At 38.0% G+C, this 15,510-nt stretch overlaps 1 protein-coding gene across 8 annotated transcripts in view; it reads right to left on the bottom strand.

Moving 5' to 3' along the window:
• The window catches only part of NRXN1 (neurexin 1), a 541,621-nt gene that overhangs the window by 401,628 nt on the left and 124,483 nt on the right, over positions 1-15,510 (bottom strand). For 5 of the 8 annotated variants that reach the window (XM_065679616.1, XM_065679620.1, XM_065679618.1 and 2 more), the window contains 2 exons: positions 7,294-7,497; positions 4,874-4,900 (listed from right to left, as the gene is read on the bottom strand). In XM_065679616.1, coding sequence (XP_065535688.1) covers positions 4,874-4,900; positions 7,294-7,497 — 231 coding nt within the window. Of the gene's footprint in view, positions 1-4,072; positions 4,766-4,873; positions 4,901-7,293; positions 7,498-15,510 lie in introns of those variants that run through there. The other 3 variants (XM_065679622.1, XM_065679617.1, XM_065679621.1) reach the window with 3 other exon arrangements.

Below are 15,510 nucleotides of genomic sequence, written 5' to 3'. Positions count from 1 at the left end.
AAAAGAATATATTCTAAGAATTCTTTTCACTAAAGAGCTAGAAGATAATACATTGAAATGGATTAGTGATAAGCTTATCACCCTGAAGTTCACGATCTCCATCAGATCACAGCTGAAGACTGTAGACTTTCAACAAAATGCACTTTTTCAAGCAGTAGTTTTCAAAAGAATGCACAGTGTTCATTTAAGCTTTTCTGCACTTAAAATCTATGTGTAAAGTCAAAACAGATTGTAATCGAACACTACTTGATTCTTCAACACATAAAATTCCCCTGTTATTTACCAATAATGCGACATAGTTCTTATCATGCTCTTGATTTGTGGGATACCTTGACAAAAACAACAGGCTTCACTAACAGGTGTTACAGATTCCAAACAGAGTAAGTTAATTTAATCACCTTTAATGTGCGCATCTGCAGAATAGTAAAGTTTTTAAAGGACAGATACAGAAAACAAGGAAAAGAGATTGAGGATTAGAGGGAACAACAGAGAAATGAAACTGAGTGAGAAAATAAAATGGGGGGGGGGGGAATAGAAGATCTAGAGAATGGATGAAAACCTAGGCAGAAAGGGTACTTCACTGGAAGGAAAAGCTTCAAAGTCCAGGAAATCATTACTAATTTGGAAAGGTGGCCACCCAGCCATCAAAGCTGGTCAATGCATTCCCTGAGGAACAGCATACACTGCCCCAGTAGTCTCTGCTCCCTGCTTCCTAACATTCTGCAATTCTTACTCATTTCTTCTGACAGTCCTATATTTGAGTATAACTGAATTCTGTGGGATTACTCTAGGAATTATTGCCTATGGAAGCTAAACTGTGTAACAGAGAAGTGATCTAAATCAATCCTGCGCTACTAGTCGAGACACCTTTCACAGCAGCGTTCAAAAAAAGCTATTATCCTGTATCTTACCATAGGGGACAAAAGTATCTCATTTAGAAATGAGAGCCAGCTGTTTACCAGTTAACAGTTAACCTTAATATTTGCATAATGTATCAACTGATAAAAATCCTATGGGCCTACTCTGCTGACTCATAAAAACGTACACAATTTATTTGCAGAAATTATATCAATGCAAAAAACCCCACAAAACATGAAAAACCAGGTAAGGCTGCACATGCCTGCGAAAAAAGTGTATTGCACATAAAGCCCAGCAGCCTCTGGGTTACAGGTATCTGGAATTTTTCAGATGTTAGTGTTTTGGGAGCATTAAAACTGGGAAAAAAAAGAGAATTTAAGTCAAGATAGGGCCCTTAACATTGCAGCAGTGAGAAATATGGAAATAGAGCACACCTGCATTTGTTCATAACTCATTCACAAACTGTTACCGACCTGCCATGCAAATTTTATGGGATGAAGTTATGTCTCAAAGAAGTACTAGTGAAAAATTACATTCAGTTCAACAGGATTCACTGGTGTTTATGCCTACGGCAGGCGGTTGGAACTAGATGTCCCATCCAACCCAAGCCATTGCAGGATGTTTATAATTTATGCTTTACAGTCTACAGTTAACTTTTACTGTAACAATTATTTTCCTCTCTGAAGGGGGGAAATGTATTTATTTTATTTTATCAGCATTTCTCCTTAGGCAGTTTTTCAGGAGTAGCTTATCCATTTTGTACATTATGTCTAAGGCCTGTATAGAAACTAACTTACAGTTCTTTTTACAGGAATAGTGCCAAGAAATGCTGCATATTCGCATTATTTGAAACAACACTGTTCATTTCAGTCTTATTTTTAAATTAATTCCTCAGTCTATTAAAACTAATACTGAAACCATAGTTGCTGTTTCTGTTTATAACATTAGATGTCCCCTTTCTCCTGATGTCAGCCTCAATGTACCTGCTGTTTAGAAGAACCATTTATTTCACTGCCTGACACTCAATTTTGTTTTGTAAACTTGCAGGGCCAAAGAACACAATGAAGTGATTTAAGGATGTACAAAAGCAATATTTCAGCAATGGTATTTTCCAATTGACATCAGACAGAGTTTCTAGTGGTGTAACATTTTATGAAGATAAAAATCTTCTAACCTAGCACTCAATAGTTTGACTCGGTTCCATAAAAACGGCATGAAGTGAGCAGTCTCCATAATAGAGTTAATGAGAGATGCTCAGTAGCCACCTGACATCAGGCTGACATCTTGAAATCTTGAAAGTGTCTGCATTTCAAACAAAGAAAAACACAAGACGCCACCTCTTCTGCAACACAAGACATTGTTATGGCTTCACCTTTAGCTGAAGTGTCATTTGCTACCAAGATCTCAGCTCTGACCTGCCAACAGCTGGTCAGTAAACCTGCAGTGAGCACAAGACAGGTTTCAGGCTGCACTCAAGTTAAAACAGGAGGAGGTGCAATATTTTATTCACTAGGTTTGTAATTCAATGCAGGAAGTAAGGTGTTTAGATTCATAGTTACCTTTTCTTCTCTCAAACCAAGCACCACATTTGGTTTTACAGTTTTCCTAAGGCTGTCTCTCCAAATCCAAACCAGACCATAGCCTCATCCTGACCTTAACTCTGTTACTAGTCTAGCTATAATACATGTATTATTTCAGTCCCAACAGTGAAATTATATTAAGATGAGCAATTTCTAAGCAACAGAAACAGGAAAATCTGAAGAAAGTTTCTCAAACATGAAACCCAGATTTACTCCTATCAACATAAACCAAGGACTGATGTACATCCAGCTCTCGGTACACCCCATAAGACAGGCATTGAACTGTTTTAGTGTTCACTAAATTAAGACTCAAGTTTTGGATGCTGTTGCTTTCAAATGAATTGTCTCTAATCCACTAAAACCCATTATGCTGTCTAATAAGCAAGCAATTTCTAAGGACTGTTTAGAGCAATAATTTCTTCATGATTTAAAAAATAACACACAGAAATTGCTCATGCAATGTCATCTGATTGTAGAAAAACTACAGTGAGTACTGATAAGAAAGCATGGAAGTACTTACCACACCGAAAGCTGAAACCCCTGTTCAGTACACAAGCACCAAAGGGAGACGGAACTAATCATGAAAGTTCATTTCTAATAACAAAAAGGCTACATAACTGTAAAGAAAAATAACCCATGAGTATTTCATACCAAAGATATGTTGTACAGAGGTTATGCTGCTTCAGTATGAGATCAAGAAGAACTAGTAACCACTAATTCAGTTCAGCCCATGTATTTCTCCTGTCTACAATCCTCAAATAGGAAGCTTATTACTTACTCTGTATTTGCAGGTTTTCTTTTGATCCAAAACTTGTTTAAAGGTGGAACCTACAAATCATTTTAATTTAGTTTTATGACACCTCATTTGGTCCAAAAAGATTTAAAACCAAAAGACCTATTGTGCTGTATGACCATTTTTTCCCCCTATGTTAACAATTTCCTTTTCAGTGGGATTTTCTAATTTTATTATGGAAGTGAAGATAAAAACAATACTTCTTTTCCTAAGGAAAAAGGAATTTACCAGCTGCAGGCAAACCCATTACACTCTGTTCAAAAAGCTGCTTGTCATATACTTCGAAATCTTCTAACCAGGATCTCATCAGGAGAAAAAAGAAGTGGCCTGTGAAAGCCCCCAAAAATGTTACTGAGATTTTTCATGTTCTTGTACATTTGGGCAATATTTTTGGCAAATGGAATACTTAGTTTTGTAACTGAACAATTTTACTTCTTTTCTGTTTTTAATACAAGGAAGCTATCTTTATGCCTTGGCACCTACAAGCATTTCCTTTACTGTACTGAACAGTAACTGCATGTAAGTTTGGTTTAGATTAAAAACCTGACCCAAGAAAACTTTGCATTTTAAGACAAATGCTGTATTTTTTGTATATTTTATCTTGTCAAAGTTATTAGTTGAAAAATCTATTAGCAGATGACACATTATGAATAACTGCAGCTCTCTCTTTGTGGACTACAAAACTATTATGGGATGTTATGTTAGTGTCCTTTAGGAAAACAGCCTGTGCAGTTTGCTGTTTAACTTTGTCTCTATTTGCATCAAGTCAGTTCTATGGCCTGCAAAACCTGTTAGGAAGGGAAAGAAAAACCAACCCAAAACTCAAATCTACCATACTTACTATCAATAACTTTGTTGACACCATTCAGGAATTCCATAGACTCAAAATAAAATCACAGTCCTTTTTCTCCTTTCAGAATATAGCCTCTTAATCCAAATAATATCAGAGAAGTTAAAATTTAGTCCATTCATCTGGCAAATGTTTCCCTCTGTTTCATAAACATGCATATCACAGAGAAAAAATGTTCAATTTAAGGTTTCTTACATAATCAAAGTGTAAAAAATCATCATAGAAATATGGTTATTCATAATAATGTTCTTCTTGTCATGTATTACGTTTCCATAAAACAAGATTTAGCAAAATCAATTGTGTTATAAGCAGCCAGTAAGCACAGTTAATTGTCTAGAAGGATTACAAAATAGAAATTCTTCTAATAGGGACAATTATGCTCCAACAGTCTCACCACAAGTTGGAGGTAAAACGTCAAGGAAACTTGAACAAGGACGCAGGGTAAAATACGTGACAGCTTCTCGGAAATACTGGGTCAAAAATTATATGGCTACTATAAGTAAAATAGCCTGTCCAGAATAACGCAGTACTACAGGTACCGTTTCCTCTGTGTACATTTATAACCTGTAGAATACTTTCTTTTTTTAATGTTCTAGTTAAAAATTACGTCCTATAGGAAGGACAAAAAATACCTACTAGAGTATATGATGACTTTTTACACAACGATAATTAATCATCACATTTCATTAACAAATGATCAAGTGCTTGCAAGCTGCCCACATTCTTTTTCAGCTAGTTTGCATATTTCATAATGGTGGAATAACATTTTAAAAAGTTTGAATAGGCACTTACTGGAATTACAGTTAATCCTGATACAGTCTAGATGGGGAAGAATAGATGAAAAATGAAAATTTATCCTTCAAGGTAATAGCTGCAGACATCCAATAAAATCACAGTCCACCCTTCCGGGGACAGACACATGCAAATATGGCCACTCCATATCATCAGTCTTTACATACTGTTAGAACCCAGATATACTGCGATAAATCTTGATAAACGACAAATAGGGTAAAAATGGCCAATTTCAAACAAAGCTACATGGTGACAAATCTAAGTGCAAAAATCAGGATGAAATGTCAAAGATGCTTAACTGAGGCAGGCTGCAGCTTTCTCCCCATCTGTGAAAGAACAGGTAATTTCTCTCAGTGTAATTAGGAAGTGCTCCGTCACAATGGGTCCTAGAGCAAGCCAGGCCACAATCAGACATCTTGGACAACTTGTGTATAGTATACCTCAAAGGCTGATCTTCCAAACCTACGTAGTAAAATACAAAGCTCATCACCCAGGCCTGTAAATAAGGTTTTGAGCAGATATATTTTCTTATTGTATAGACTTAAGGAATGAACAGAGACTACATTTAAAACTACCTTAAGATACAGGAAATAAAGACTCATTTCTAGATACTGCTTAACTAGAGAATTCTGACTACTTTCAGGTTATTCCCCTGCCTGGAAAAAAAAGAAAGAAAAGGACAGAAAAAGGGAAAAAAAAAAAAAAAAAGTGGGTGCTGGAGGAGGAATCAATATTGTTTGGGCACTGATTTACTTACTTCTTCAAACTACAGAAGCAGGCAAACGCTGACAGAGGGTGGGAGTTACTAGATAAAGAGAATGACCTGATCTATTATGGCAGCATCCTCTACTGGGCTACCTGCACTTCTTACAGTAAAAAAATACTCTATGCCATGCTGCTTGGTTGGTAGAGCTACTCCTGGCTTACACCTTTGAGGAACATATATACCATCAAACCTAGATTTTGTTTCCATATAGCTGAGTTTGTCATGTGTCGTCAACCGCATCAGAAAAGTGGTGGCAAACAGCCAGGGACCAGGACCTGCACATCCCCTTTTACAGAAAGTGCTCCTGCAGGACTGGGATTCAGAGCAATCACCCATGGGAGCCTGGCTCAGGCTCAGCACTCCGGGGTCTGGAAAAGAGGAGTCAACACGGACACCCTGTGCTGCTTCTCCCTTCCCAGATCTAAACACCAGGACACTAGTTCAGTGAGAAACACTTTTAAGGAATGGAGAATTAGGTGATTATTTCCTCACCTTCCTTTCTGGAAATCATTTTATCTACAATTAGGACAAAATATCTAATTCCCTTTAAAACCAAAATTCCATGTTGGAAATGACTGCATGGAGTGTGATTTTCCTGAATGTATTTCTGGTCTCTTTTAGGTCCTGACTGGGACTTTAAGGACAGAAAAAGTGCTTTTGTTTACTTATAATTTTCTTTTTTAACTAAAGAAAACCCACAATCTACCATTTTGACCATCATATTTCAGACTAGGAAATAAATTTTTGGTTTGGCGTTTTTGGGGGGTATCTTTTTTCTGTAAAAGGGCTTGTGCCTCCTGTGTTCACACGGCTGTTTGCTGAGGGCCGCAGTCTTTGGGCATTGAAGGGTTGTGTTATCGTTCGATACTACAAAAACACCACTACAGAATTGTTTAAGAAAGAGGAGATGGATTTACTGCAGATTTGACACCTAAAAAGAGGAGACCAAGAAATCCATCAGTGGGAATATCTAACAACAACATTTTCAGTTTTAAAACTAGAAATACTTCCTTGTGAGAGTGCTGAGGCCCTGGCACAGGTTGCCCAGAGAAGCTGTGATTACCCCATCCCTGGCAGTGTTCAAGGCCAGGCTGGAGGGGGCTTGGAGCAATCTGGTCTAGTGGAAGGTGTTCCTGACCATGGCAGCGATTTGGAACTAGATGAGCTTTAAGATCCCTTCCAACCCAAATCACTCCATGGTTCTTCGATACATTTGCATGTTGTACATTAATTGGTGGAAGTTAAACTGAACTGACCTACACATGTAGTTCCTACTTGCACATTTAAAAAGCGGAAGTGCTCCTGTGAAGAAGTTGTAGAGAGAACAACCTTCCACAATAAAGTATTATGATTTAGCTCCAATATACCACTGATGAACCAATCTCCTCTTTTTAGAATACACAATAGTACATAAATATTGTGATGATTATGTTAAACTATATAAAGAACACAAAAATGCAAAAGAAAACAAATGAAAGTATAATAATGGGCATGTATTTGTGTGTGTATGTACATACACAAATGTTGCATTGACATGTGCTTATATATCATTTCAGTTTACTTTGAATGTTAAAACAGGCTGTTTCAGAAATGTTCGCAAGCAAAAAGAAAAATGTAAAGAAAATGTTAATTTCTTGGAGCAAGAATTTGTTACCTAGGTTGACCGTTAGCTTAACTCGTCCTGCATCCAACTCTAAGCGAAGGGTATCAGCAGATTCCCTAGATGTAGTTGCCATTAAAATGCCATAAGCTCGCTGGGACCTGAACCGTAAAGAAACATCTTCGGCCTCTGTATGCATCACAACAGGGAGCTGTATTTTCATAAACATACTTCCATCGTAGCTCAAAATTGTTGCCTCTGCAAACATAAAGGAGAAAACCATTTATTAAAGAATTATATTTACAGAAACTGCTCAAAAAGAACACAATAAATTTATCTTCACTTGATATGACACAGAAAAATTACATGTTACGTATCACTGTTACTGGGAAACATAAGCAAAGTTGTTTTGGGTTTGTTAGGTTCCGGTTTGGGTTTTATTTTATGGGGTTTTGGGCTTGGTTTCGTTTTTTGGGGGGTTGATTTTATTTGTTTTTTGTGTTTTTTAAGTGCATTATTCTGGTGCTTTTCAAAGAATCTAAATTGTTTAACGCACGAGCCAGTCATGTAGGCATCTTCAAGCAGAATGCTTGCAAGGCTAGGCCTGTACTACTCAAAATAGGTCAAAGTCAGTGAAAGATACTCGGGCAAAATTTATAGCCTATTAAAAGGTCCTATCTGACCATCATCCACCAAGATAATTACCTTAGGGTACTTTGGGGGGTTGGAACTAGATGATCTTTAAGGTCCCTTCCAACCCAAACTGTTCTGTAACTCTGATTCTATCAGCATTGCTACTACCAGCTACACTGACCATCCAGTTAGCAAAAAGCCACGTGAAATGGGTAACTACCCCCAGCATGGTGTAGATGGAGCACAGACTGCTTCATGACCACCATGACTGCAGTACAGTAGCATCAAAAACGCCCACGCAAACATCACAGCCTCAACATTAAGATCGAGCCTGGACTTTGCACACTGAGGGCAAGATCTTCTAACTCCCAAGATAAGCAAGTAACTGTCAGTTTCAGACATCACAGGTAACCCCCACAGCGAGCACTTCTGGCATCTGGCACAGAGTGGTCACAGCCTGTTAGAGCCCAGAGCAACCAGCCACAAGTCTTCTCTTCCCAGCTTGCAGGCTGGTAACAAGAAAGTTAGCAGAAAGACTGGATTTCTGCTCCTAGAAAGCAAAGGACACATCTATTTCCTAAGTGTACTAAGAAGTAGATTTTTGCAGAAGGATGAAGCATTGCAGCAAGTTAATCAACACAGCCTTTGGAATTGGGTCTTAGACTCATTGACAGTGGCATATCATGGTGGAAGAAGCAGCGACAAGCAGCATCCTCCACCCCAAGCTAAGAGTCAGTAGGCTCCCCAGTAACATATAAAACTAACCATACTACATAACTAAAATCACCACATCAAAGGTAAACCATAGTATCTGAACATGCCTGTTTTATGAACATCTGATTGTTCACCTACCACTAATTCACTTCTTCCATGTGTCTTCTACATTCCAAAACCCACCCAAAACCTCTCAATCTTAGAAAGTGTTTAAGTATTAAGTGAGATCTAAACAGGATACTATGGAATCTTCCTTAGAAAAATAGGCAATCCTGAGGGCACCTCAACTCACTGAAAATAATACCAGTTACATGCCCAAACATGCCCAACAAGCAGGAAGACAGCAGAGAACACCTACGGACAGCTTCTGTATACTTGAATTTGCTGCAGTATCTAACAGCAAAGGTGTATTGTGGTCCCACATGCAATAATACTCTCCAGGCCTGATACCCTCATACTATCACTAACCAGTATCACAACTAAAACAGCATCTTTTTTCTTTTTAAGCACCAACACTTTATGACAGCTTGTTAAAACTTTTTTCATTCCCTATCTTGTATATGGTTGAAGATTAATCAGCTCTTCAAGACTTCCAGCCTACATGTCTAAGGAAGGACAAGATGTTCCACTGTAACTCTGTGAGCATGTTGGAGACAAAAATGATAGATGGTACACTCATTAATAATTCCAGCCTTCCCCAATACAAATTTGAAGAAAACAGGGATTACTAATACTGACATGAAAATCATTAGATGTAACAGGTTAGAAGGACACATTTACAGGTTTGATGATTTCTAACCATGCAGGTAATAATGATTTCTGCATGTTCTAAAGTGAAAATTTTACAGTGAAGGAAACTGAATACTTAATTCTTACCAGCCTCATAAGAGAATTTAAGTCAATGAGATTTCAGTGGGAATTTGGCTTTGTTCAGTTTTAGATTGTGGTTTTGCTGTTTTTTGTTTTGGGCTGGTTTTTTGTTTGTGTGGGGTTTTTTTTTTCAGGGTTTTGGGGTTTTTTTTTGTTTGTGGTATTGTTTTTGTTGGTGGTATTGTTTTTGTTGGGTTTTGGCTTGGTTTGGTTTTGTGGGTTTTTTTTGTGGTTGTTTTGGGTTGGGTTTTTTTAGGTGGTTTTTTTGAGGGGGAAGAGCCAGGGCTTATAATTCATTCCTACATCTAGCTGATCAGTCTGTGCACTAAAGCCTCCCAAGACCTTTCCCAAGGTAAACATGATTTAGGCAATCAAACGAGTCCACGCTAATGTGAGAGAAAACAAAAGGTATTTTATTCTGCCTATTAAAAAAGACACATTAATACTATTCAAGGGATTTATAAACCAGGCAAATTCAGAGTCCATAGGATGAACAATATTCAATAACTCTATACAGGTCTGTTGCTAAATGATTAAATTACAATAATGTAAAAACAAAGCTGTCAGAGTCAGAACAGGTACTGCTTGCTGTCTTTCCTACAATTATTCAGTCCCTTAGGAAGTTACAGAAAAAGAAGAGAGGGAACTTTCTCAATTTCATCAGAGATGACCTGTGAGTATTTAACGTCACAGTGAACAGACCTGATGTGATTAGATACTCAATCCTCCTAAGCCGTCCTGCGCCAGGCATTTCGGAAACAGATGTTCCAAGAACAGACCAAGGAGACTGAACAGAAGATCAAATGACTTAACAGCTCTAGGGCAATGAGAAAACCCCCTCATGTCAACTAGCTTCTATCATTATGGGAAGCACCAAGTCACAGGCTTTCTAAATACAAAGGTATCACAGAGAAAAAAAACCAACACAACCAAACCCCTGTAAAATTGGCAAGAAGCAGGGATGATTTGATGAAAGACAACTTAGCACTGCTGAGAGCCATAACCAAAGATTAGAGACACTACATATTCCTAAAATAAAATACACAACTGTGCTCAGTTTACTCATTTGAAATGAATCTGCTGATACAAGTGTTGTTAGGAAAACTTTTTGTTGTTAAACCATGAATAAGAGACTGCTACATTAAGAAGGCTGTATGATATTTTGTCGATATTGGGATCCTCTCTCAGGATGGCAAGCTGGATTTTGCCATGTGAATCATCTATTCAACTCAGCATCTCTTCCACTTGGCTCAGCATTGCTCTCAGCTCTGCAATTTCCATGTTCTGCTGGTCAGAAGCTATCTAACAGTACATGTACAAGACCTCTGTCAGCACAAGGAGTTCCCTCTTATGCGGTGTCTGCCTTGTAATTCTTTGTGGCGATGCCTTCTTAGCCTATCATTGTGTTTGGTGAAATACAATAATGGAAGAAAAACAGCAGGAAAAGAACAGTTTAAGATGAAATAAAAAGAGCTTGTTTTTACTTTTTTAGAACTAGAGATTGTTCCAGTTGTTTGATGGAACTTCTTCCAGCCGTTTAAACTCAAAATTCCATGAACATTTTCCTGCAGTGTCCTGGTTTGAGCAGCAGCAGTCAGTTTTCTCCTTCTTAGGAGCTAGTACAGTGCTGTGTTTTGATCTTTTGGCCTGGGAACAGTGCTGATAACGCTGATGTTTTCAGTTGCTGCTCGAATGTTTGGTCTGGCCAAGGACTTTGTGAGCCTCATGCTCTGCCAGGGAGGAGGGGAGGCTGGGAGGAAGCAGAGACAGGACACCTGACCCAGACTAGCCAAAGAGGTATTCCATACCACAGCACGTCATGCCCAGGAGGTAACTGGGAGTGACCCAGAAGGGCTAGAGGGACTGCAGGGTTGGAGGAGGTATCGGTTGGTGCTTGGCTGGGGGAAGTGGGGCGAGTTATTGGTCAGCTGATGTTGAGGTGTTGTATTCTTTCCTCTTGTTATTTCCTTTATCATTATTATTATTGGTGGTAGCAGCAGTGATTTGTGTTATACCTTAGTTACTGGGCTGTTCTTATCTCAACCCGTGGGAGTTGCATTCTTTTCGATTCTCCTCTCCGTCCCTCCAGGAGCAGGGGGAGGGCAAGAAGGGGGGGAGTGAGTGGACTAGGTTTGTGGTTGGGTTTAAACCACGACATGCAGTTACTTCAGTTGTGCAGAATGGACTGTTACTTTGCAAGGCCTGGTCAGTAAAATGGTGATCCGAAAGAGGAGGGGCAATGCACTTACACCACCAATGCAAACCCTAAAGGAACAGCTTGGCTAAAAGCATGTATTAATTTTTGCCTATAACTTTTACTTTGTTTCTTTGCTTTGGACCAAGTAAATCCGAAGTGATACATGTCTCATCTTTCTTTGAGATATACACTGTTAACTGTTCTCACCTAAGTGTTGAGAGAAGGCCTATTTTCTCTTGCTTAGCTTCCTCTTAATTATTAGAGGACATGCTAATAGACTATAAGTTTAGCTCAGAATGTGCTATTCATTAAAAAAAAGTATCAGTGTTCCCACAGCAGGGATTAATAATTTTACTACCACTTCAGTGTTGGAAGCATAGCATTGGAAAGAAAAATAGCAGAAAATCCTTACAAAACTTCACTGGCAATTTTCTGTGGCAGCAAATCAGTGCATGCAATTATTAACAAGAAATAAACAGCAAGATGTAATTCAGAGACTGATAAAAATATTTTATAGATTGTTTCTTTGATTATTTTTGCAAACCTGATAATTAAAACCCATTGCTACTTCTGTGCTAAAGACCAACCAAGCAAAACACCCAAAAACTGAAGAGCCACTGAAGAGTTTGGTTCCCCTCTCCGTTACTTCCTTCAATTTTTTTCTGATTAAAATCTCCAGGGCTGGTTACTCTTCCTTCCTGTATATATACTACCTCCATCAGCACTGTGTCTATCACCGGGGACACACAACTAATGCTTATACAAGAAGATTCAGGACCTTAATTTTCACTTGGGCTGGGTTTGCCTAGATTGCTGAAGGGACTGAGGCACCTAATATTTCAGACACTTTCCTACATCTGTTTCTACCCTCAGAAATGCTCAGATGCATGTTTATAGGGAGAAACAATTTTCTGAACAGATGCTTTTCTTCAATTCATGGTTAAAGTGAAAGTGGTACGGAGTAGCCATCTGAATTTCAATGATACTCCTTATCAGTTTTGCAGTCAAGTTTGTATTATTTTTAACAACAGGCTGCTTCGTAGGTATAAATGCTTACTGCATGTATTTTAACAAATAAAATAGGTTCTTGTTTCCTCTGGACCCCTTGTGGTGCCCCTGATGTCCCAAAGACAGAATTACTAATTTTTTCCTGCTTTTTCAGTTTTAAAGTGTCTCCAACAATACAAGGGCTGCGTTGAAGCCCACAGAACCATTTTTAAAGCACGAAATTACCCTCTGTTCCTGCTGTCTCCTACACAAACTTTGCCCAGGAGGTGACAGAGGATATAGTCCAAAGCCATGCCAGAAGTATGGAAACAATCTGAATCATGAGTAACCAAGTGTTCAGGTTTGCTTTGTGACCCTTTTCATTTACCAGCAGCTACATCAGCCCATCCAGGCCCAAAGCTACAGCCTTAGTGAATCAGGAGGAACCTTTCCATCCATCCAATGGAATAAACTCTTTATATGCAATGAATTACTAGATAATAACTGAACAGAAGCCAAAATGATTCCTCCCAATTTCTAGACTGGTATTATTTCAGGAACAAGGTCCTAAGCCACACTGTAAAGGTTCTAAAACTTTAACACACAAAACCAGTAAGTTAACTTAAGTCAGAGATGGAGTTACTATAATATTCTGAACACATGATTCTTCTACCATCTAACATCACATCACCTGTATTTATTTAATTTTAATGCATCCAGAGAATGGAAGGAATGAAAGCTCTATTCCTTTATTTCATGTACATGTGTGTGTGCATGTACATACATGCACAAATTATGAATAAATTAGTTTTCCCCTCCAAAATGTCAGTTTGATAAATCTTTGCCTGCCTACTTTTTCTTCTCATTGTTTGATGACTTTACTCCTGTGCATTATTCGTAGCCATCCAAACATGTACGCCTGCAAAAGGCTGTGCAAAGGCAATCATATACTGTGATCCACAACTAAGTAAGATAAAGACAAATTATATTGCTGTGACATCTGTCCGTCCATCTGCTGCAGTTTCCATAATGCACTAAAGCCAATCTACAGATTATACTGATGTTTAACCTTACTGAAAATCAAGAATAAAATCAAGAAGAACTTGCAAGAGGATAAAAAGCCCAGGAATATAAATAAACCCATTAAGTATACTGAAATTAAAATAGTACTCAGTTGTCTTTCATGTGTTTTGTGCACTGATAACCTGACTAAAATTATTTCAGATCCTGGTATTGTACATCCACATATGGATAATTAGTACTCCTATTTTAGGGGAAGTAGCATGAAAAATAAAGGATGGCGCTAAAAAGTAGCTAGATGCTTTTGTTTACTAAAGATATCTTAATCACTTAACATTAAGTTAAACAGTCCAGTTTAATCTCCAATATTTTAGTCTCTTTTTATTTATTGCTTTCTCTTATTTGTGAAACTGTATTGTTTGCTGAAAAGAACACATTCCTACTATATGTAAATTAGTTTGGACAACTAGAATCATGTTGCTTATACCACCAAATACAAAAGTGTATCAGTCACTTCATATGGGTAGTAGCTGCAACTACTTTGTGCGGTAGGATGCCAACACAATCACCGCTTTCAGAATCCCGAAAGCTATAGTCTTATTAATGCATGAGCATTTGGGAGATGAATATTCCTAAAAAGACACCTCCTTTCAGTGTAGTTTCCTCTGGAGATGGAAACCCAAGAGCAGGAAATGATCCCATAATGTCTGAACTGCTGCACATAGATCTGTTGGACAAGAATCAAATACCACTGTAGAGAAACCAACACCACCAGCATAGTATCACACTGCTCCCACTGGGAGAATACACTGGGAAAATCAAGCCCTGCAGTGGAAGGTGGTTGAAAATAAAGTATGGAAAATAAAAAAGACAAAGGTTTCTATACAAAATATTACCACCTGCCAACTATATTTATGAAACAGTCTATGATGAAGCCTGCTTTGAAGTTCTTTGCAAATGTGCGTGTGGTTTTCTTCTTAACACACGTTTCCTAACTCCCAAATGGAAAGAATGCAAACCCTATTTTTATTTCTGCCATCTGTAATAGCAGACATTTGCCACAGGGTGGTACACCAGACATGTTTAACTGAAGGCTCTTGTAATGCATCAGACAGCTCAGTTATGCCCTCTGCCAGCTTCACTCCACCACTAACAGAACAATCTGGAGATCTCAGAATAACTGCCCATGAGCGAAAGGCATCTCTATATTAAAAAAAAAGAGAAATCAGAAAAAACAGAAGAAACAGAGAATCCACGTGCAAATACCAATAACATGACAGTATTCATGCTACATAAATGCACATTTATGTACAGCTTAAGAAATAAGACCTGATGTATGTTTTAGAACACATTTTTGTTTCATCTTACTAACCAGAACAATGAATCAAACTAGACGGAAAGAACTAACATTCCCAGCTAATAAACTTCAGGTTTAGATTTCAGCTTGAAGAGAAACTATACTGTGTCAGTTGCGAGAGGAAAAAAATATTACTCTGGTCACTGAAACATTTTCTATTCCAATGAGAATAAAACCAAACACCTAAGATGCTAACTAATGTATTTTGTTGTTTTCCTACTTACATTGAAGTATTTTATGAGTGTACTCTGTAATTTTAAGCAAATTACAGTTTTCTTCCTATAAACTAGCATCAACATCTATCTTCCTGGCCACAATCAATCTTTTCAATTAAATAAATGGGGTTTATCAATTTTACACTTACCTTTTCTAGGCAAGAGGGATACACAGTGACACAAGGTAAGTAGAACCTGTCTCCTTGAGTACTATGACCATCAAAAAAACAAAAGAGTTCAGAAATATAGATTCCTACACCGACTCTTTGACTCATGGT

The sequence above is a fragment of the Lathamus discolor genome, chromosome 5 (assembly GCF_037157495.1).
Source record: "Lathamus discolor isolate bLatDis1 chromosome 5, bLatDis1.hap1, whole genome shotgun sequence".
NCBI lineage: Eukaryota > Metazoa > Chordata > Aves > Psittaciformes > Psittacidae > Lathamus > Lathamus discolor.
This window is presented reverse-complemented; position numbering and strand designations above follow the sequence as displayed.